The sequence below is a fragment of the Petaurus breviceps genome, unplaced genomic scaffold (assembly GCF_028583685.1).
Source record: "Petaurus breviceps papuanus isolate PSGF00001 unplaced genomic scaffold, PetGlider_PUasm1.0 140, whole genome shotgun sequence".
NCBI classification, from domain to species: Eukaryota; Metazoa; Chordata; class Mammalia; order Diprotodontia; family Petauridae; genus Petaurus; species Petaurus breviceps.
This window is the reverse complement of record NW_027185698.1, coordinates 48,768,148-48,791,116: the sequence shown is the minus strand read 5'-3', so window position 1 is coordinate 48,791,116 and position 22,969 is coordinate 48,768,148. Positions and strand designations below refer to the sequence as shown.

Genomic DNA, 22,969 nt, shown 5'->3' with positions numbered 1-22,969 from the left:
GAGCTAACCAGAACATGTCCAGGCCCTTTCCCAGAGGACAGCCCTGCAGATATCTGAAGGCAGCACTCCAACCTCTCTCACAGCCTTTTCTTCATGCTAAATACAGCTGATTCCTTCCCTTGATCTTCAGACAAGGCCCTCAGATCCCTCCCCATCCTGAGGGCTCCTCTGCACATTCTTTGCTTTATCTATGTCCTTCTCCAAAGGCGACACACCCAGAGCTGGGCATGGTGTCCCAGAAGCCCCCGGGGCTGCCTCGTGGCCACTCTCTTGCCTCTCTCATCCTGGATTCTCCTTCTCTCTAGGCAATCCTATCTGCTTCACAGGCTGCAGCATCCCTCTGCTGACACACTCAAGTCCCCCGGGCTTTTTCACTCTAACTGCTGTTTAACCAAACTTTTCCCCTTCAGCCAACTGTGTGCTAGACGTCTCCACCTGGAAGGTCTGCCTGCAACTCCAACTCAACCTGTGCAAACAGAGCCCATCACACACACACACACACACACACACACACACACACACACACACACACACACCCTTCCCATCCTCCAAACTTCAGTGTTTTTGCTTCCTTCTTCTCTGTTACAAGGTTTGTAACCTTGGAATCATACCTGACTCATTCCTCACTCTCCACTCCCATGGCCACCATCCATCAGACTCTCTTCTAATCTAATCTGAGACTATTGGAAAAATCCAATAGGTCTCCCTGCTTCCAGTCTCCTCTCCACTCCAAGCTCCAGACAACTGCCTAAATAATCTTCCTGAGGCATAGATATGGCAATACCCTGATTGACGAGGCCCTCTTTATCCAAGTGGCTCTAGCTGTCACCCTATGTTATAGGCAGTTTCGCCACCACCACCTCTTTCCAGTTCTGGAATCATAATTAAAACCAGTGATGCTGGGGCGGCCAGGTAGCACAGCGAGTAAGAGCACCGGCTCCAGTGTTGAGAAGACCTGGAGATCGAATCCCGGGCTCAGACACTTAGCACCCACCCAGAAACACCTGGCCGTGTAACCTTGAGCAAGTTACTTAACCCCAATTGCTTAGGGGCAGCCAGGTGGCTCAGCGAGTAAGAGCACCAGCTCCAGTGTCAGGATGACCTGGATCAAATCCGGGCTCAGATACTCAGCACCACACCTGGCCGTGTAACCTTGAGCAAGTTACTTAACCCCGATTGCTTTAAAAAAAAAAAAAAACTTGTGATGCTACTAGAAAGGGCATTCCAGTTACACCATTCTGGTCCACTCACTATCCTGTAACTCTCCAAACCAAAATAGAGCTCCCTGGCTACCACTCCTTTATAAACAGTTGTTCCCTCCTCCTTAGATTGTCAGCTCTCTGAGAGCAGGACTGTCTCCGCTTTTGGATTTGTATCCCAAGAGCTTACTTAATAAATGCTGCTTCCTTCATTCCTGCCCATCCTCTGCTAAAAAACAAAATCTTCAACTGCTCCCTCCTGCCTCTATGAAAAAATCCAACCCCCTCAGCATTTAATTTACTGTACAATTAGGCTCCAACCTCATCTCATTGTACTCCTCTTTGTGCACTCAGTGTTCTAACCGCACCGGAATGCTAATTTCCCCCAAATATCTGATATGTCATCTTCTGCCTCTGTGTTCACACAGACCATCTCCCGTCACTGGAAGATATTCCTTCCTCCCCTCTGTCTCTTCTTCAAGAAGACATACCACCTTTTCTTTGAAGCTTTCCCAGTCTCCAGTTGTTGGTGATTTCTGAGATCTCAAATTACCATCTTCTTTCTTATCTAAGTACATGGTATATTGCAGGGGTGGGGAGCCTGTGGCCTCAAGGCCACATGTGGCTTCCTAGGTCCTTAAGTGTGGCCCTTTGACTAAACCCAAATTTTACACATCTGTTCTGTAAAATTTGGATTCAATCCAAAGGCCACACTTAAGGACCTAGAGAACCACATATGGACTGCTTGGTATATTCCCTCCCTTTCCCCCAGAAGAATATATATAGTCATCTAGGGCAGATACCATTTCATAGTGCTGCTCCTTGTATATAATAGGCACTTAATAAATGATTGGTGAATTGAATGCTGTATTTGGACAGATGATTTTGTGAACCCTAAGTGCAAGATTTTACAGTTATCCCAATTAAACTTCATTTTCTCATATTCAGCCAACCCTTTCTGGATCCTAATTAAGTTACCCAATGAGGTAACTCTCCCTTTCAGCTGCAAGCTATCTGAAAACTTGAAAGAACAGGTTACTCACACCTTCCTCTAAGTCACTGATGAAAATTAAAACAGAAAAGGAGTCCTGAGGCACAGCACTAGTGACTTCCCTCCAGCTTAATAGCAATTCATTTATCCAAACTCTAGATTTAGCCAGTTATTAATCTGTACAATTTTGCATTTCTCTAACCCGGTCCACAAAGTTATCTTGAGAAACTGTCAAATACTAAAATCTAGGTAAATTGTTATCTACAACATCCTCCAAATACACTGGTCTAGTCAAAGAAGATAACGACTTTAGTTGGCCAGGATTTCTTCTTAACAAATCCATGCTGACTTGTCAGATCAGAGCTGCCCTTTTCATGAATAATTTATGAATTATTCAACAAAGATAATATGCCATTCTAGTACAAATTTTACTAAGAATCATCTGCTGGGTCACCAGCTCATGGTTTATGGGACTCAACTTTTCCCCTTTTTAAAAAATATCAGACTATTTTTGCCCTTCTCCAGTTGTGGTCTTTCAAATATTTTTGAAATGACAGTATCTTGGGCAGCTAGGTGGCAGAGGGGATAGAGTCCTGGAGTCAGGAAGACTCATCTTCCTGAGTTCAAATCTGGCCTCAGATACTTACTAGCTGTGTGACCCTGGGCAAGTCACTTAACCCCACTTGCCTCAGTTTCCTCATTTGTAAAATGAGCTGGAGAAGGAAATGGCAAACCACTCCAGTATCTCTGCCAAGAAAACCCCAAACAGGGTCACAAAGTCATCTAGACACAACTAAAAAACAATGGCAGAAAATATTAACAATACAGATTCAATTTAAAAGAGTGTGTGCAGTGGCACATTTCCCTCCAAGAGAGCCTGTTAAACATTTACCAACATTTCCCTGTACTGATATCACCACATATGATCAAAGAGATCCCATGAAGTACCTTACAGACCTGATTATTATAATTCATGCTGGGGAATTGAACAAGTTGAGGGTAGAGAGGTACAGCCTCACTATTTCCTCGATTATCTGGATTTCATTTCTCTTTGAACTACTTTTTTCCTATCCTTTATGTTCTGAAAAATCATTCTCCTTGGCAGGGAATGCAGAAGTAAAATCAGAGTGAAGTAATTCTCTCTTCTCTTTTCTCTCATCTGTCTTCACCCCGTTTTCTAGGGCTATGTTTTCATTGTTCATCCATAGCTGCTTTAAAACATGTTCCCTGTAGCATTTTTGCTCCCCCAAATCTCCACTTATTCCAGCCTTTAGATTTTCATGGAGCTGTTCTCACAAGACCATGACTCTTTCACCTTCCTCCTTGGCTTTGAAGCCTTAATTCTATTTTATCATATCAGATCATAGATGGAAGAGAACATAAAATTTAGCCCCTTCTTTCTAAAGATGAGGAAACTGAATCACAGAAAGGTTAAGTGATTTGACTGAGGTCAGATTGTGTTGGAGGCAGAATTTGAATGTAGGTCTTCCTGATTCCAAGTCCAGTGCTGTGTTCACTTCAGGACATTTTAAAATCTGAATTCATTGGGTTACCACCCTGTGCAGTCACAGTGATGGATTTAGGCAGCTCCCTCACACCTTTTTCCCTTATTGGAATCATTCAAGCTTGTATAGGCAGGATTTTATTGTTTATAAGGCCCTCCTATTCCTCTAGAGCTGATTTCTTTTTCAGAATCTTGGGGCCTGAGATGCTTCTTATTCCTCCCTATAATATAATCCCTTCTAAAGCCTTTGGTTAGATTGGCCTAAGAACAACGTTTTTCTCCTTAACTATCACAAACACAATGTGGTCACTCTCTCCAAAGGTTACACTGGTTTCCGTTTCACCAACAAGTCCATCCTTCTTGGTCATAGTTGGCTCCAAAATAAACACTTGTTCCCCTTCCCCTTCTTCCCTTAGAATCAGATGAGGGTGAAATTACCATCAGTATTAGGTGAAATTCAAGTTAGGGCTGGGGTGAGTGATCCGTGGTTAAAATGGGAGGTGGGGTTAGATTTTCTTCTATCCAGCTGTCCCATAAGATTTCTCTGTTATTACCAGTAATTCAACAGGCCCAAAGCACTGTCCTCTTTCCTTGGCAGGACAGCGCCTTGGCTTGTCTCATTTCTGGCAACAGTCCTGCCATCTTTCATAGGCCAAGAGCTCTCAGTGTGGAAAATGAGTCACAGAAAGGTAAAGTGATTTGACCGAGGTCAGATTGTGTTGGAGGTGGGCTTTGAACATAGGTCTTCTGATTCCAAGTCCAATATCTGTTCACTTCAGGACCTTTTAAAATCTGAATTCATTGGATTGCCACCCTGTGCAGTCACAGTGATGGATTTAGACAGCTCCCTCACACCTTTCTCCCTTATTGGAATCATTCGAGCCTGCGTAGGCAGGATTTTGTTCATAAGGTTCTCCCATTCCTGTAGAACCAACTTCCTTTTCAGAATCTCGGGACTTTTTGACCCTTCCTGCTTCACCATTGTTTCTATCCAGTCAGTCACCAAGACCCGCTGATCCTTCCTCCAGTGTTTCACACCTCCATCCCTTCATTTCTCTTCCCTTTGTCGCCAGCCTTGTCCAGGCCCCATTACTTCGTGCCTGGACCACTGCAAATCAATAGCTTCTGAATTGGTCTCACTGCCTCCTGCTTATGCCAGGTTTAGTCAGTCCTCTACAGGGATGCCAGGATCATCCATCTCAAATATCACTCTGGGTTGGATGAAATCACTGAAGATGATCACAAGGAGGGAGGAGAGCGTGTGCCAGGCTATCTGCCTGAGATGGCACACAACCTGGGGTCTATGTTCAAGCCCATTGACCACTGACCAACTAGCCAGGCACCTGTACTTGTCTGATTGTTTTGTTTTCATCATTCAGGGCTTTTCACACAGTAGAGGCTCAATCCATTAGACTCAATCCATTAGCAATGGGATTATGCCAGATTGATTACAGTCAAGCACAGGTTTAAATAAGCTTGGTTGGTGCCGAGTCACTAAGGCTGAGATGGGTGGGGCAGAATGAAGAAGAAGAGCTGGGGGCAGAATGAGTTTTTTACCCTTGGACTTGGTGGGACCTGAGGGATTGGGGTCTTTCTCCCAACTCTTTCCCTTCTTCAGAACCATCTTCTGCAGTTCCTGGTCATAAGGGATATGGGTAGTGCTGCCCAAGTCTCCCTATGGCTATGCTTTTCCCAGTCAGATTCAACAGAAAATTGTTCTAAGGCCTACGTCCCCATCTGATTCTCTCCATTGTCCACATTGCATGCCTTCATGGTCTCTCACTCCCCACTGGGCTCCATCCATTTTCCTTCCATTTCATCCATCCCTATCCCCTGTCCTTTTTGGTCTCAGTAGCCCAGTAGAAAACATTATTCACCCAGCCCTTTGGCAATCAACTATATGCAAAGCAGGGTAGAAAACTGGGGTCAAAGGTTAGAGGTTAGGGCTCAGTGTTGGTAGAAGAGACTAAAAGTCAGGACTAGGGAGAACAAACCAGGTCAGGGTTACAGGATCCAGGCCAGGGGTAGCTTTGGTATCAAGGAGGAAGAGGAAGAGTGTAGGATTCCCATCTCACATCTGAGCAGAATCAGCTAGAGATGGTTTGGAAGATCCTGATCTGAAATCAAGGGGCCTTGCTTAGGGAGAGCAGAGAAGGGAAGTGGAGGTCAAAAGGAGCCATAGTGCTAGACAGTTTTTATAGAATCTCACAATTGAAAGGGAGCCCAGAGGCCACCCAGTTCAACCTGTACCTGAACAGGTATCCCTTCTTAGAACATCCTAGATAAGTGGTGATTCAGTCTCTACTTCAATACCTTCTATGACAGGGAACTCACTATAAAAGCAGCTCATTCCGTTCAGAGCAGCTGATTGTAAGGAAATTTCTCCTTATTATGAAGCTTAAATCTGCCTTCCCACAGACATAGACTCTATAGATACATACTATTAACTGATAGAATGTCAGCTTCTTGAGGGCAGGGACTGTTTCTCTTTCTATTGCCAGTGACTAGTATAGTGCTTAGCATTCAGCAGGTACTTAATAAATGTTTTAATGAACCCAACTGAATTCTGCAATTTTCACCTGCTAACAAATTTTCCCCAGCTCTGTCTACTCCTGGAAACAATACACACCCAAGGGTCCTCCAGACACTGAGACCTTGAAAGACCTAGCTGGGAAGCCAGGTCCAATGTCTATCATATGTCATATTCCATGGCAAGTTTTGATTAGAACCAAGAGGGAAGACTGGAGTTGCAAGTCTGGAGTAAGGGTTATAAGGGTCTATGACTTCCCACACCTTCCAGGGACTTTCTGGGGCCCACAGACATCTGCTGATTTTAGTTACTAGGGTCTGATCCAGGTCTGGCAGGCAAAATTTGGGCCAAGTCTTCAGCAAAAGAAAGTTGGTGACCACTCAGCAGCTTCAGCAAGAATGGTACATTCTTGGTTAACAGGCTAAGGCCAAGAGGCCAGAGCCAAGCTCTACTTGGAACCAGCATGGCCACTAGGAGAAGAAACCAGTCAGGAGAGGGGACCAAGATGGCAGCACTAGTCAGACAATGGAGAGATGAGTGGATGATGAGCCTAATGGCAAGTGGGGGTGAAGGGAAGGTAAGAGCTAAATATCAGTGAATGAGATGTCAGCCAGATGAGAAGTTTCAAGGTTGCCTGCCTCTAGTGAAAACTGAGCAGAGCCATCTGGCTCCTTGTAATGCAAGAAGACAATCTTTCCTGTGATATTAGGGACTTGTTGAGGGTAAGTTTGAGAAATCAGTCCCAGACACGGGGATATCTCCTGTACTAGAAGAGCCCGGTCCTGGCAATGCCCCTCTGAGAGGAAGTCCTAGGTCACTTGGCAGCATGGGAGTGGGGATCTCCCAGAGGTCTAGGCTGGGAGATTTCAGGATGCTAGCCAAGGTTGAATGATGGGAAGGAGGTGCTCTATGCATGGGACAGAGATAACAGAGCTAGATCCATGGGAGTCCCCAGTATGTCCAAGGAGAAGCCACTCAATCACTTGAAAGGAGTTCAAACCAGGGCAGGATGGATTTAGGCTAGAGATCAAGAGGAATCTCCTGACAGTGACAGGAGGAGCCATTTTTTCCAGAGCTGGACCAGCAGCCAGGAGGCCAGTGTTCAAATCTCAGCTCCCACACTCACTACTGGAAGGAACCTGAGCAAGTAAGTTCACTTGTGAGCCTCATTCTCTCCATTGTGAAATGATAATAGAACCTCATGGGAATGTGTGTTTCGAGGACAGAGCTTTAGAGCCCTTAAAATGCTGGAGAAATGCCAAGCCGTCATCCTTCTGGGCAGTGGCTTAACTGAGCCCATATGGTTTCCCGGCCCTGTGAGTACCAGAGCAAACAGGGCTAAAGCCAGTTCCCAGATGTGTGGGTGTCAGAAGGATGAGGCCTGGGAATGCCCACAAGGAAATTGTTTCCCCTCTTGTGGTTCTGCCCTCAACCAGAAAGTGGAAAGAAATAGAGAGGGAGTTTTCCATCCTTCCTGCCACCATGAAAAGCCTGGGAACAGGATGTGGGAAGGGGTTTACCAAGAACCAGCAGGTGGGAGGTGAAGCCCGAGGCCCTCAGAGGCAAAGGGAGCCTGAGGCTTTCTAGTAAGAAATGGAGGCAGAAGGACATCAGTGATGGCAAATAGTTATGCAAAGATTTCCTGACATACAAGCACTGTCCACAAACAACACAACACGGCATGTGCTGCATAACACAGGGGTGGCTGAATCCCACAAGTACAGCAGAGAAAGGAGGAGAGGAAAAGAGAGAGGAAAGGTGGAAGAGGGAGGGAGGGGGTGAGAAGTGAAAGACTGAGGAAGAAGGAGGGAGGGAAAGTCTGCTGATGGTCTACACATAGGGGCCAGTGGTGCTGGGTGCAGGATGACAGAGCAGGAAACTCTAGGCCTTAAAAGATAAGATCAGAAGGCTAAGAAAAGTCCTGTGGGTCTGGGGGAAGGGAAGAATCAGAAAGGGAAAAAGGAAGAGGCAGCCAGAGGCAAACAGGAGAAAGACAAAGTTCCAGCAGTAGGGAGCAGCATGGGATTGGCGTCCAAGGAGGGAATCTTGGTGTTGTGTTAGAAATGTGTAATATATGATCTCCTGTAGTCCTCCAGAGGGGGCAGAAGACAGAATCTTGGGGGTATGGGAGGCTGCAGAGGAAGAAGGGCTGAGAGGGTTTGAGAGGAGAAGGTGAAGTTACAGTGATGCCCTTGCCCTGGGGTTCAGAAATGCCCAGAAGCCAAGATCTTCTCCCACAACTCGGGTTTAGGCTGGTGGTTTTCAGTGATGGGGCAGCTGAAGAGAAAGATACTTCTGAATCCTGAACTACTCACCTCTGACATGGGAAATTGCCTCTCTCTGAGTTCGTTAGGATGGGTACTGGGGGAATTGCATATATATGTATGTGTGTATGTATATGTGTATATACATGTTATGTGTATGTATATGTAACATGCTGATGTAGGCTGTAGCAATGGTTTAGGCACTAATGGGGTCACTGGGAAGAGTTGGGTGGGGGAACTCTAGGAAGGGAAGGTAAACTGAACTCAGATGGGGTCTGCTATCCCAACAACTAGCCTTCTATTGCCTCCAGGACTCCGTCATCTGTCAAGGGCTGGCTTGATGCAGCATCCCACCCAACAGGGCACCATAGCAGAGAGTCATAGCAAGCCAAGGGAAACCTTAGAGGTCACTGAGTTCAACCCCCTTGTTCTGCAGATGACTGGGAACAGTGCCTAATAAGACCTTGGTAGCACCCACCTTCCCATGCCCGAGTCCTGCCCACCATAGAAACTCACTAGCATAGGGTGAATTTGCAGTGGAGCCGTTGAGGAAGCTGGGGGAGCTGGGTACCCCAAGGCCAGCCATGCCAGTGGCCCCATAGCCATTGATGCTGGATGTGATGCTGCTGTAGCTGCTTTGCTGGGGGGTGGAGCTAGGCACATAGCCCCGAGGAGACACACTGCTGGTATTCCGGGAGTAACCTAGCCAGGGAGAACAGGTCAGTGTGGGGTCCACTGAGGGACTTGGAAGAGCCCCAGGGCATTGAGGGGCACAGGGGGAGAGGGTGGGTATAGAGGAGATGGGGGGATAAAAGGGGTGGGATACAGAGAGGTGCAAGAGCGAGCAGGGTAGGGAGCAGTACAGGGAAGGGCAGACCCACCTTGTTCGGCCCCCTGGGTGGAGTCTCCGATGTTGACTGCCAGCTGGCTCCCAAAGGAGTTGATGCCCATCATGGCTGTGTGGGGATGGCCTGGGGCCAGGGAGCCAAGTTGGGAGGGGGTGCGTGGGACACTGTAGAGTGCTTCTGCAATATCTGCTGCCCGCTTTATGATGAGATCCTAGGGAGGCAAGGGCAGGGCTGGCCCCCAACCCCTAGACCCCTACCAGCCCTTGGGAGGGATGACAAGAGGGAAGGAGAGGAAAGGGACACACAAGGAACCAGCAAGTTGGGAGAGGGATAAATGATAAATTTGGAGCTGCAGAGGACCTTAGAAGTCAGCTTTACAGATGAGGAAACAGAGGCCCAGAGAATTAAAGTCACCAGCCCAAGGTCACACAGGAAGCAAGTAGAAAATCTGTGATTCGAACCCAGTCCCCTTGCCACTGTGTCAGAAAGCCCAGGGAAGGAAGGGAATGGGGCGAGGGGGCGACCGGGGAGTTGGAGGGTTCTTGGAAGGTGGGGTTAATACCTGGTTACTATGTGGCATCCCATAGAGAGCCTCCACCAGGTCAGCTGCTCTTTTCAGTAGCACTTCCTAGGGAGGGGATGGATGAGGGAGGGTCAGCCCAAAGGAGGTACAATCCCATGGGGCAGAGAGACAAGAGTCCCCACCCCTCAGCCCCTCAGGCCTCTTTCCACTTTTATGTCCAGTCCCAAACACAACCCGAACCCAGCCCCACTCTGTCCCTGCGGCCTGGCCCCTCTTATCCTGTACCTTAGGAAGCCGCTCAGGGTCTCCCGGATGTCGCGGTATCACCTTCTGCAGCCTCTGGAAGCCGTAGTCGATGGTTGGCTCATTGAGAGCTTGGGGGAGGGGGGGTGGAGAACAGTGTGGGGGAGGAGTAATCCTAAAGGGACAGGGAGAGATGTCCCCTCCCTCCTCCCAGTCTTCAAGGTTTTAGCCTCCTGAACCAAGCACTCCCGGGGCAGCTCAGTACACGGAGAATATAGTCACAGAATGTGTGTATTCATACATGTACAAAGCATTCATACTCAGAAAATAGTGTCGTGCTCCCCTCCTTCCAAGCGTCCTAGGACATCACTACCAGGTAGAACTGGAGGGACCAGTCAAGTTTTCCCAAAAATGCCTCTTTTACCCAGCCCCAAATCTGTCAGGCAGCAGTAGAGAAGCTGAATAAAATCCTTGCCCATCCTGGATCACTTCCCAGGAGAGCAGGGAGTGAACCTGGTTCAGACTGTGTGAGAAAAGGGAGGGAGCTGGGAGAAGATCAGGGGCAGTTCCTTTTTTGGAGGGGGAAATAGCTAAATTGTCATTTACACCATAACTGGGATGGGATTTTGGCACCAACTAAGAATCAAGATTTTGTTTTTTTAAGACGATCTTTGTATTGTTAACTTTGTACAATATTGTATTGTAACTTGGCTTGCCTCTCTAATGTACTGTGCTAGATTGTTATATATAATGGCTATCTCTGTTGGTGTCTTGTCCCTCTACTTAACTGTGGGCTTCTCGAGGGCAGGCATCGTGTCTTATATAAACTAAAGAGGCAGATTTGGGAATAATTAGCCCAGAGATGCAGAATGGCCGATCTACTAGGGTGGAAGGGACCTTTGGGGTCAACAGTCCAACCTGTCACACACGTAGTGTGACAGCAGCAAAGATGACTTTGAACCCATTTTCTCTGACTCCAAATTCAGTATTTTTTCCACTAAGAATGAGACTAGAGAGAAGAGAGCAGGAAGGAATGAGAATGAAGAAACTATGATGTCAGAAGTGAGTGTGAGGAGGCTAAATGATGTCAAAGACAACCGAGAGAAATAAGAAGAGGTCAAGTCAGGGGCTGTTGGACTTGGCCACAAGCCGAGCTCTTCCTTGGAGGAAGCAAACTCTAAGGTAACCTTCCTTCTACTCTCTGTGTCCCTTGGATGTACCTTCATATTTCCATGGTGTCTTTCTCATTAGACTGTAAGCTTCTCGAGGACAGGGACTGATTTGTGTTTTCACTTTTCTTTGCACCCCCAGCTATTTAAGCTCAGTTCCTGAGCATTAAATAAATGCTTGTTCATTGATTGAATGATGAGGGTGAAAACAAACTTTTAGGGTGACAAAGAGAGTCCTCAAGTTCAAGAAATACAACTGTGAAGAGAGACAGGCACTGGCCTAGGCACTGGGTGGGGGTCAGGACATCATGGTTTAATGCTGACTTTCTTAAAACTAGGGAGGTGAAACTCTTGCTTCTAAACTGAATGGAGAGAGCCAGAGAGGAGGGAGAGACTAAGGAATTTTGCAGGAGAAAGATGGACTTGGGATGGGGCTAAAGCCTGGTTGGTAGACAGAGGAATCTTTCAAAATGGGAGAGACAACTCTTTCTTGGAGTATTTGGGATGGAAGTGAATGAAGGTTTTTTTTTTGGGGGGGGGGCAGGAAAACTGAAGATCTATGAGTAATAGTGAGAGCAACCAGAAAAACTAAAGGAGTGACTTCCTTGGAGAAGATCACAGACTGTTATACAAGACTGAATCTGTAATCGTTCCAAGTGATCACTATAGGCTCCCTATGGCACACACTCCTTTCCCTTCTGACCCACTCTGCTTTACCAGGGAAAGGGGGCATGCCACCTGCCTCGATTAGCAAGGGTAAGAGCAGCCCAGTCCATTACCCGTGTAGACGAAGCGGCCAGGGGCCCCTTTGCAGAACTGCTTGGACTTGTAGGATAGGGTCACTTCGACCACCCCGGGGATGTGCCTCGGCGGGGTCTGCACCCGGATGGCATGAGGGGTGATCAGCTGTGAGAAGAGAGGAAGAATAAGAGCTAGAGAGAGGAGAGGAGAGAAGCCCCATCCAAAACTGGAGCCCACTCTGGTTTTGAGGCTCAGTGCCTTCATAGTGTCTTCATAGAAATAAGCAGCAGTCTTGTTGACTGTCCCATTGACACACAGGCAGCCACCCTCAGTCCCAACCTGTCCTGTCTTGCCCCCAGCCCTCCTGTCCACAGCCCCACACCTCACTCCACACCAGCATGGTTCCAAAGACGACCTGGAGACCATCGAAGAAGTTGTCCCCGATGACGATGACAGTGGCTCCCCCTGTGGTCCAGCCCTCGCTGGGGCTGATGGCCTTGATGCAGGGGGTGGCTGCTGTGGGTCAGGGGAATTGGGATCAGGATGGGAACATGAGGAAAGGGGAGAGCAGGGCTGCTCCCAGTTGGGATGATATGGGGGGAGAATGGAAGAAGGGGAAGGGTACCCCAAATGGTTGCACCTGGGCGACAGGACTGGGCCTGGAGTTGGGTTGAAGGTTGCTAATTGCAATTGGTAAAACAGGGTCTACTAACAGAAAGAAGGAAGAATAGGTCTGAAAGAGTGGAGGATAGGGCTCTCCCTGGGAGGGGAGAAGGGGGCATGGTTGGCCGAGGGAAGGGTGTCAAATGGCAGAATCCTGACCTTCTGAAGGGTCAAGGCGGCGGGCACGGCGGCCATGCTTGGAGTTGTTGTGAACAAACATGTTGTCAGACACAGCAAGCACGTGCCCATCCACGCTCACGGTTGTGGAGACCACCACCTGCACAGGGGACATAGGGCCAGGCCAGGACTGGAGGAGTGAGGCCACATTCATGGGTATGGGAATGGGGGCTGGGTAAGAAGTGTGGATTCCCAGAGGGCAGGAACACTGTCTTCTGATCCTGAGGTTAGGATGACAAGCTAAGAGGCCAGCCCAAATGTACCCCCAAGGCATGCCCTCCAGGCTTCTAGCTGACTTCTTTGAACCCTGGGTATCTCCATGAATAGAACTGTTGTTTAGGGGCAGGAGCCCCTGTCCCCCTTATCTCCCCTGGGTTCTGAGTACTCCCTGGCTTCAGTCCTTCAGTCCTATGGGCAAAGTGACCAACCAGATTGTGGGGGAACAGAGCAGATGCTTATGCACCCCACCCCAACAGCCAACCTGGAACCCAGGTCTGGGAATCCTTCTCCTCCCTTCTCTGGCCATAGAAACAGGGACTCTGGTTTTGCTGTGGTTGTCTTGGACAACTCAAATGGTCCAGGTCACTGGGAAAGAGGACTTGTATTTTTAAATTGGTATGTCTGGTCCTCTGTGCAGAGGGCAGGGGCAACAGCTTCACAGAGTCACTCTTCACTCCCCTCGGACCCCTCAGGTGGTCTCTGAAGTGGGACTCTGAGGAAGGGGTCCTGGGCCCACAGACAGGGATCAGGGCCCACGAGGCAGAGGAGGGGGAAAGGGAGAAGGAGCCCTGATCTCGCTCCAAGGAAGATAGGAATGAACAGGGACAGAAGCAAGACCTAGGCCCCTGGCAGATCTCTCACTACCCCCACCTTTGCCTTGGGGGCCCAGCTTCTTCACCAGGGCTGGCCTGGAGCCCTGTGGATCTGGTGTGGGCAGGCCCCACCCTTTGGGAAGGTAAAGGGGGGGCACTAACTGGGCTCCCCTCCCAAACTCTTCAGCGCCCTGGGGGGTGGGAGTTGGGGGGGGGGAGGGTGGTACCGGGCAGCTGCTCTCTGCCTCACGCTATGTAAATTAGCTGGGTCGTTAATCATGTAAAAATGTCACAATTATCATCTCCTTAAGTGGGGCCCTAATGAGGCCTCAGCAGCCAGGGGAGAAGGAGCTGCTCCACCCCCCACTCGCACGCCCCTCCACCTCCACAGGCCATGAGCTCCCTCAGGGCTAGGGATCTTGGGAATGGGGGAGGACCTGGAGAAATGGCTGAGAGGACCCCACCCTGGGCCCCTTTTCCTCAGGGGTCCCTGTCCATTCAGGTCTTAGTCCAGGGGAGACAGAGGCAGGTCCCCAGCCCTCTGAGGTCCTGGGGAAGAGGAGGAAGGGCTTAGGGAGTGAGAGGAAGCCTCCATCACTCAATCCTGGTAGGAAATGTAGAGCTATGAACAGAAAAACTAACAGGAAGGGGGGCAGAGTTGTGGACCTTGAGGGCCAAGCTGCTTAGTCCCAGGGCACAGGGAGGCTGGAGGCCTCCAGGCTCCAACACTGGGATCACTTTAAAATCCTGGGTTCCCAAGATAATTTTGTAAGTTGTCCCCTCCACCCCAGGCTCAGAACTCCCCTTACTCTGGTCCCTTGCCACTGTTCTCTTCAGCCCGACCCTATCCCTCAGCCTTCACTGCATCATATGCCATGGGTGGTGATGGGGGAGGAAGGAAGAAATACCGGGTCAGGAGTGGGAGGGGATGGGTACCTGGAAGCGCCTCATGTCTCTAGGGTTGCCCGCATTCTTCAGGCAGTTCTGGTTGCATTTGAGGAAAAACTTGAGGAAAAACCTGAAACAAGGAGGAGGTGGTTGGCTTGGGGCTGGGGTCAGGGTAGTGGGCTTTGAGGGATCAAAGGGAAAAGAGAACAGTGTTCACGGATCCATGTGTCCCACTTGTCCTGTTACCCAGGAAGTGAGACCTCCCTCCAGATACAGCGGTCACGTTCTCACACATAGTTTGCACGTGTGCACACACACACCTTCCCACCCACACAGGGTACATACTTACACACACAGAGCATGCAGCCCTACCATTATACAATATTCACATCCTCACCCAGAGCATATGCCCCTCTCCATGGGGCATCCCCCTCAGCGCTCCCATCCCCATAGAGCAGACATCCCCTGCAGTATAACCCAGTGAGTATCACCCAGCATGGCGTGCGCTCTCACCCCACAGCCTGTATTTTCCTATAGTATACACCCTACCATACATGTCCCCCAGGGTTCACATCCCCACACATAGTATATATCTCTCCCTACCTCCTACAGTTGGTCATTTAACATGTATGTGCCAGGAACTGGGCAAGTGCTGAACATACCAAGAAACATAAAAACAGTCCCTGCCTTCAAGGAGCTCAGAGTCTAATAAGAGAGACAACATGTAAACAACCAGTACAAAATATAGACAGGATAAATTGGATATAATCAACAGAGAAAAGGCATTAGAATTAAGGGGGACTGGGAAAATCTTCTTTTAGAAGGTGGGACTTGAAGAAAGCCAGGGAAGTCAGGAGGTAGAAACGAGGAAGGAGAACACTCTAGGTATGGGAGTGGGGGTGGGGGCAGCCAGTGACTAAGCCCAGAGTGGAGAGAGGGAGAAACTGAAAGAAGGCCAGGTCCCTGCAGGCAGAGGTAGGGTTCGAGGAGAAGTGAGTAGAGCTGCAGGGTGTAAGTTGTAAGGAAATCAATCGGAAAGGTCCTTGTGGTTTAATAGCCATCTTCACAGCCTAAATCTATTCCCACAGCAAACACCCTCCATCTAGTGTTTACAGCTCTCATCACAGTCTATACAGTCTGTATCTGACCCAAAGGAGACATGTCCCCCTAGCATTCAGTACAGTTTTTACCAGATGGCGTGTCTCCTCTCCCAGGTCACAATGAATCCCTAAAAATAATGTACGGCCATCACTACATAATGCATACTCTTTCCAGAAAAGGAGGGTATAGCTACCTCCCCCTGCACCCCCAATATCTTGCTCCAATGCTCACTCCAAGCTCACCAATGGCTTGATAGCTAAATCCAATGCCCTTTGTTAGTCCTCATCCTCCTTGGCCTCTCAGAAATATCCTGCACCATTGGCTGCACCCTCCTTCTGGAGAGTCTTTCCTCCCTTGGCTCTTGGTACAGTCTCCCCTGACTCTCCTGGTTCTCCATAAAATAAGGGAGTGCAGCAGCAACCACACTGACATACCCAGGATGGCAAAGAACCTAGCAAAGGTTCTTAGATCTGCTTTACTAGGAAAGCTTCAAGGGGTCAACAATCTTTTCACTAGTTCAGGGGAAAACTCAGCACCCTGAATTTCAGAGAAAATACAAGCAGAGATATTAAAGACCAACAGACAGGGCTCTGACTGACTGAATCAAAGCAATATTGCTATACACTTTACATACAACCCTGGATCGAGAGAGCCTTTACATATGAGCAGTCAGAGAGCTCTGAACTCATCCTCCTTGGATCAGCCACTCAGAATCTTAACCAGGGAATCACAAGATCCTTCTCATAAGCGAACCCCCAAAGCAAAATACCATCTCAGAATATACCGTGTTTCCCCGATAATAAGACACTGTCTTATTATTTTTTTGGGCAGAAAAACACCAGAGGGCTTATTTTCAGTGGAGGGCTCATTTTAATGAACATTGACAGCAATTTTAATAAACAGGTAAATGTGAACAAAAAAATGTACCTTTATTCAATAATGAATTCAATAAAGAACAGGATGACGCACTCACTGCTGCAGCTCTGACTGGATGCAGCTCGGGAGCGGGAGCGCGAGGCGTGCGTTTCACCGAGGGGGGGGGAAGAGGGGGGACGGTGCATACAGAGGGTACCGTAATGTAGCATGTAGCGCAGGGGATCACCTTCACTACAGTAGCAATCTCAATAGGGCTTATTTTCGGGGGAGGGCTTATTTTAGAGGAATCTTACACAGTAAGGGGAGGGCTTATTTTCGGGATAGGTCTTATTATCGGGGAAACACGGTATATACACTTCTCAGAGGCAACCTTCCTGACTCAGTGCCTAATTAGAAATTAGCAAAAGGTGTGAAAGCCTTCCCACAAGCAAGCTTCCCTTAATGGGCTCCAGGTGAGGTCTATTAATAGGCAGGAAGATCTTATATCCATTAACATTGTGGGAGGGGGGCGGGTTGGACTAGATCAGGGTTAATACCTGGAGACCATGATTCCCAAGGGATCCATCAATAGATTTCAGGGGGTCCATGACCTTGGATGGGAAAAATATTATATCTTTACTTCATTATATTTGACTCCATTGTAATTCTGTGTATCTTATTTTAGGCATTTAAGAACATTTTTCTGAGCAAGGGTCTATAGGCTTCACTGAACTGCCAAAGGAACCCATGACAAAAAAGGTTAAGAACCTCACATTGGGTCTTTTCAGTCCCGTTCAGCTCTAAGCTTATGATCCACAAACCTCCTACCTTTTCAATGTGTCTACTTCCTTAGTCCAACCCTTAATTATAAATTTATTAAGAAGCTTAACCTTAAATCTTCTGCAACTCTTTTTAGATACTCTTCCTTACAGATCTTATTGAATCCCATGGCTTCATCTACATAGGCATCTTATAAATCTACATCTCCAGCCCTGACCTCTCTCCAACAGCCTGAATGCCTGGTGCTACCTCAAAGTAAAGCCATCTAAAGCCATGCTCATTTTCTTTTTTTCCATAACCAATTTCTCTACCTTTTCTTTGTTGATGGTACATGTATTTTCCCAGTCACATATTTTGGGGTCTGTGAACTTTGGTTTATATTTTCATAACTATATTTCAGTATAACTGGTTTCTTTTGTAATCTTATGTATTTTATCTTATGTCTTTAAAAACATTATTCTGAAGGGGTTGATAAATTTCAACAGCCTGACAAAGGGTCATGGCTCTAGAAAGATTAAGAACCCCTGACTGAAGCTCAAAATCTTGGTTATTGTTCTTCTCACTTAGACTCCTCTAATCCCCTCCTAACTGGTTTTCCGGCTTCTATTCACCCACCCTCATCCATTTGCTTCCTGAAGAATCTTTCTAATACAGAACTCTGATGGTGCTCCTCCTTTATTCAAATGTTTTCTATGGTTCCCCATTGCCTAGTAAATAAAGGATATGACCTTGTTGCATTAAAGGTCTTCTACAGTCTGGTTCAAATATGCTTTTCCAGCCTTACCTTCCACTATTCCTCTTCTCAGGTTCTACATTCCAGTCAAACTGGACTACTCTCCATCCTAGAGCCATACCAAGAGTGAGGCAATTGAGGCTCATGCCTTGGGTGCACAAAGCTGAGGAGGGATGTAGAATATGTAAAATATTCATCTACTTTCCCAAGCACAGTATGCCATTAGGATGGGGAGAGGACCCACAATATCATGTTTCTGGCTCAAGCACAGCAACACTTGGTTATGTTTCTGTTCCATTTTTCTCTCTCCCACTTCAATGCTTTTGTTTATGTCTTTTCTCATGCCTGGAACAGATGCCTCCCTCCTCCACATCTCTGTCTACCAAAATCTCTTCCTTACTTCAATGCCTTATTCAAATACCCCCTTGTCCCCTGATTCTACCCAGATAGTGAGTTCTCTCTCCTCAGAGGACTGTATCCATACTGATGGACATGCTAAAAGTGTGCTGAATGAATGAATGAATGAATGAATGAATGAATGAGGCATCTTTGGCTCTTCCCGCTTCTTTTCCTCCTATCTTTCATGTAGCCAGTCACCAAGCTCTGGTGATTTATTCTTTGAAAAATTTCTTGAATCCATTCCTTTCTATTCCCCTTGCCATAAATCTAGTCAACACTTTCATCCGGATGCTTCAAGTCTACCTGAATAGTCTTCTAAATGGTGTTCCCTTTCCAGTCTCAAGTCATTACTCATTCAAAGACCTTCAAGGGTTCACTGTTATCTATCTAATAAGCTCTTAAGTTCTTTAGCCTGTCCTTGACAATTTTTGTCCTCTACCTACCTTCCTACTTCTCTACTCTTATTTCCCATGCTCCCCTACTCCTGGACCTGGCCAAATTATTCTATCTGGTTCTATAAATGTAACATGCACATTCCTACCTCCACACATTTGCTCAACATTTCCTGCCTTAGTTCTACCCTTCTATTAAGGATCAGTTTCTGGAAGGTGGGGAAGAATTGTTCTATCCACTAAGTTCTTGAAATATTTCTGATCTTTCTCTCTCATTGGACACTTTACACCTGCATCTTGTATTCATCCATTATGTCCTGTCTTCCCAACAAAACTACAAAACCTTCAGGGACAGAAGACCCAGGGCCAAGCACATGGTAGGTAGGTGTCTAATCACCAAGAATGATGATAAAGGCACCAGCATATGCTTCTCCACCTCCTGTATATCAACCCTACAGTATACAGGGGATTATAAGTGAATCTGTGATTGTATTAGGACAAGGAGCTCCTGGTGAGGAACTCTAAATGCAGGCTGACATCTTCTTGGCAACCTATAGTCTTAGACTGAGATGCTTAAAACATCAAGAAGTTGTGAATCACACATCCACTAAGTATCAGCAGGAGCATTTGAATTCAGGTCTTTCTGGTTCTGAGACCAGATTTTCTCCTACTGTTCCATGACAAAGAAATACACCCTACAGTGAACACAGCTCCATACACAATTTTCCTAAATAGTGTATCGCCTGATGCTGCCCCCTCTTCCTCCCACCACTGCCACCTCAGCCACAGAGTGTAAACTTCCCCAAATAGTGGATACTCTTTACATGTAGGCTTTCCTGAAACTTATCCTCTGCCCCCTTCTCAGATCTCTCTTGGTGATCCCATCCATTTGCATAGCTTCAACTGGCACCTCTCTGTCAATGACTCCCAAATTCACATAACTAGTCCCAACATCTCTCCCAGGCTCCCGGTCTTTGTTTTTAGCCCCTTGTTTTCAACTGCCTATTGGACACCTTCAATTATTGTGTAACTGCTATATGGAGAGCAATGTGTGAGGGGCTGGGAGTGATACAGCGATCGAGGAAGATATGGTCTGTAGTCTCCTGAGCATTGTCTGGTAGGAGAATATGATACAGCCACAAAATGTAACACAATAAGAGTGTAAGTGGTATGCACCAAATTCCATGTCAGGGGGAGAAAGATATCACAGCCTGGTGGCAGGAGCCAGGAGGGCTTCATGAAGGAGACATTTTTTTGGGAGACATTGCTTTTGGGCAGTGACCTAAAGGATTAGCAGGAACTCAACAAGGAGATACAGTAAGGACAGTATTCAAGGAACAGGAATAATTATGAGCAAACAAACAGAGGTTGGAAAATGGAAGACATCATTTCACCTCTTAAGGTCTCAGTTTCCTTATCTGTAAAACAAGGGGATATGAGTAAATGATCCCCAAAGCCACTTTTAGTTTTTGGATTATAGTCATAGGATAAATGCTCCTGTGCAGGTAGCAGAGGATCATAGAGTAAGGGGGTGATAAAATGGAAAGATGGCAGAACACCAGATTTTAATGGGTCTTAAATGTGAGGATAAAGATTTCACATACCCTCAGTAAGCAATATGATGCCAATGAAGAGTTTTGAGCCGGGAAGGGACATGATCAGATCTGTGCATGAAGAATATTAACTTGGCAGAATATGAAGAATGACTTGGAGAGAGAAGAGCAGCAATGAGTAAGAGCTTTGTGGAGGCTATTGTGATCGCTCTAACAGGTAATAATGGCCAGCTGTGATAGGAATGGAGAAGAGGCATAGGAAATGGGAGCCGTTGTGAAGATAGAGACAAAGAAGAGGGAAGAATCAAAGGTAACCCCAAGGTTTTGAACATGGCTATCTCTGGGTACCTCTCAGAGAAGAAGGGAAACCTGGAAGAGGAGTACTTTTAGGCATTATGAGTTGGAGGTGTTGGTAGGGCATCCAGATAGAGAGGCATCATAGCCATTTTGAGATGCACCAAAAAAGTCTTCTAAATTTCTATTAAAACCTCAAATTCAATCAGTGACAAGCTGGGTGCATTAATTTCCCCCAAACATACACTCACCCTTCTGACTTTCTCTTTGCTGTTAATGGAACTATTTATCGCCACTACCAACCCTACCCAATCTATTACCAATTAGAGGGAGGACAGAAGAGGGGAAATGGCATAGGATATAGAAACGGAGGACCTAGGTTCAAGTACCACCTCTGACACTTATTGCTTGTGTGACCTTGATAAGTTACTTAACCATTGGGCCTCAGTTCCTTCATCTATAAAATTAAAATGCTGGATACCACAGCCTCTCTATTAGCCTGTAAGCCCTATCAATTCTAGTTCTGTACTCTTTCTTGAATCTGGTCTCTCATTTCTCTTTCCTTTGATACCACCACAGTCCAGATTATACAATAGACTCTTAGCTCATCTCTCTGAATCTCCTTCTGCCATATTCATTGCCCTAATATACAACAGCATGCCATTTCCCTGCTTAAAAAACATCCAGTGACTCCCCATGTCCAGATGTAGGAGGAGAAAAGTTAGCTGTGACAAGGGACAATCAATGTAGTTCCCTCACCCAGTAGATGAAATCCAGAAGGAATAGGTAAGAGAAAATCAAGCATTAATCGGTTAAATGAATCTTGGTTATACCTTGATGAAGCATGAAGTTCTGCCTGATGGAGCTGCAGAAAAGTCTAACATTGGGTGGTCAAATACTGTCCACTCAAGTGGCCTTTAAAAAGCTAGCTTGGCAGCTCTGGAAACTGTCAATGGAGGGAGTCCCAAAGAGCAAGAATCCGGTAGAGAGAAGAGAACCAGTTATGGGTTTAAAAAACAATTGTCCTGGAAAATAAAAAGTTGAGCTGACAAAACAGTACTTAGGAGCCTCAGAAGCCCAGCTGAGCAACACAACCAGTAGAGATGCTGTCTGTGCCCATGAAGGAGTAGCATAAGGAAAGGAAAAGAAGAGAGAAGGCAGTGGATTCCAGAAGGGCCAGAGACATAAATTGCCTTGGTCACATGTGTTCCTTAGTGTATGTCTTACTACCAGAGGACTCTATGTACTCTACATATGTGCCCAGGCTTCCCAATGATATATTTATGGAAGGGTAGGTCCCAAGTTTACATGAGAATGTTGGTCAACCTAGGCACATTGGAACCAACTCATATAATGTGCTACATATTATATATGTATATAATTCCTGGCTTACTCTCAGCTGCTCTGTAAGTCTGATTCCATTATGGGTTTTGGGCAGCGGTATTCTGGGGCAGAAAATACCATCCTTTTCTAGGAATAAGAGGGAGCCAGACAAGCAAGAAGGAACTTTCAGCCTAGCAAAAGTAAAATGGAAGTGAACTAGACATCCTAAAGCAAGGAAGAAATTTTGACTTTTATCAACTTGGTATGCTGGGACTCATGACTGGACCAAAGATAGGAAATGCTATCCCTTATTCAAAAAGGACAAAATAGATTTAAAAAAAAGGAGAAGTGGAGTAGCACTGAATATTAAGAAGACATAGTTGTGAGGAAATCAAGAAAGTATGAGGAGGAAGTGTGGTGGAGAGCATTTGGGTGAAGATCAATGAAAGGAGAAAAATAAGTGGTAGCCCTGTGAAAGCATGGTAGAGACCACCTGGACAAAAGGAGGAAATAGATAAGGAGTTCAGGAAACACATCTAAAATCTGGCAAGGCAGTATGATATATCATTGATGGGGGTGAGGAATGAATTGAGCTATCCAAACATCTACTAGAGCTCTCTCTACTTCCAAAAAATCAAGTAGTAGATAAATTTTTGACTTACTTTAACTTCATCTTTCAAATGGAAAAGAAAGCAAAAAAAAAAAAATGGGAACTACTACTCTGATCCAATTCAGACTAATAAGGATCAGGAACTAGATGCCGAAAAATAAATCCTAGGAAACTTGGAACTAATGCTAGTGAAGTAGCTGAAAGTAAGGGACAGTTTTTCAGAAAGAAGGAAAAAATTCAGCATGTACTGTGCTAAGTGCTAGGGATGCAAAAAGAAGCAAGGAAAAAATCATTTCTATGGAGGAAGACAACATGCAAAAGTAAGCTCAAAGGCGGAGAGGGGAAGATGAAGGTTTGCAGGCATGATTTTGAAATCC

General features: G+C 46.6%; 1 protein-coding gene across 4 annotated transcripts in view; it reads right to left on the bottom strand.

Moving 5' to 3' along the window:
- EBF4 (EBF family member 4) overlaps positions 1-22,969 on the bottom strand; it is a 108,907-nt gene that overhangs the window by 5,366 nt on the left and 80,572 nt on the right. For 2 of the 4 annotated variants that reach the window (XM_069072177.1, XM_069072193.1), the window contains exons 8-15: positions 14,601-14,682; positions 12,835-12,952; positions 12,395-12,528; positions 12,051-12,177; positions 10,145-10,233; positions 9,899-9,964; positions 9,370-9,547; positions 9,005-9,190 (exon numbers count right to left, since the gene is read on the bottom strand). In XM_069072177.1, the coding sequence (XP_068928278.1) occupies positions 9,005-9,190; positions 9,370-9,547; positions 9,899-9,964; positions 10,145-10,233; positions 12,051-12,177; positions 12,395-12,528; positions 12,835-12,952; positions 14,601-14,682 (980 nt within the window). The remainder of the gene's footprint in view (positions 1-9,004; positions 9,191-9,369; positions 9,548-9,898; positions 9,965-10,144; positions 10,234-12,050; positions 12,178-12,394; positions 12,529-12,834; positions 12,953-14,600; positions 14,683-22,969) is intronic. The other 2 variants (XM_069072203.1, XM_069072185.1) reach the window with 1 other exon arrangement.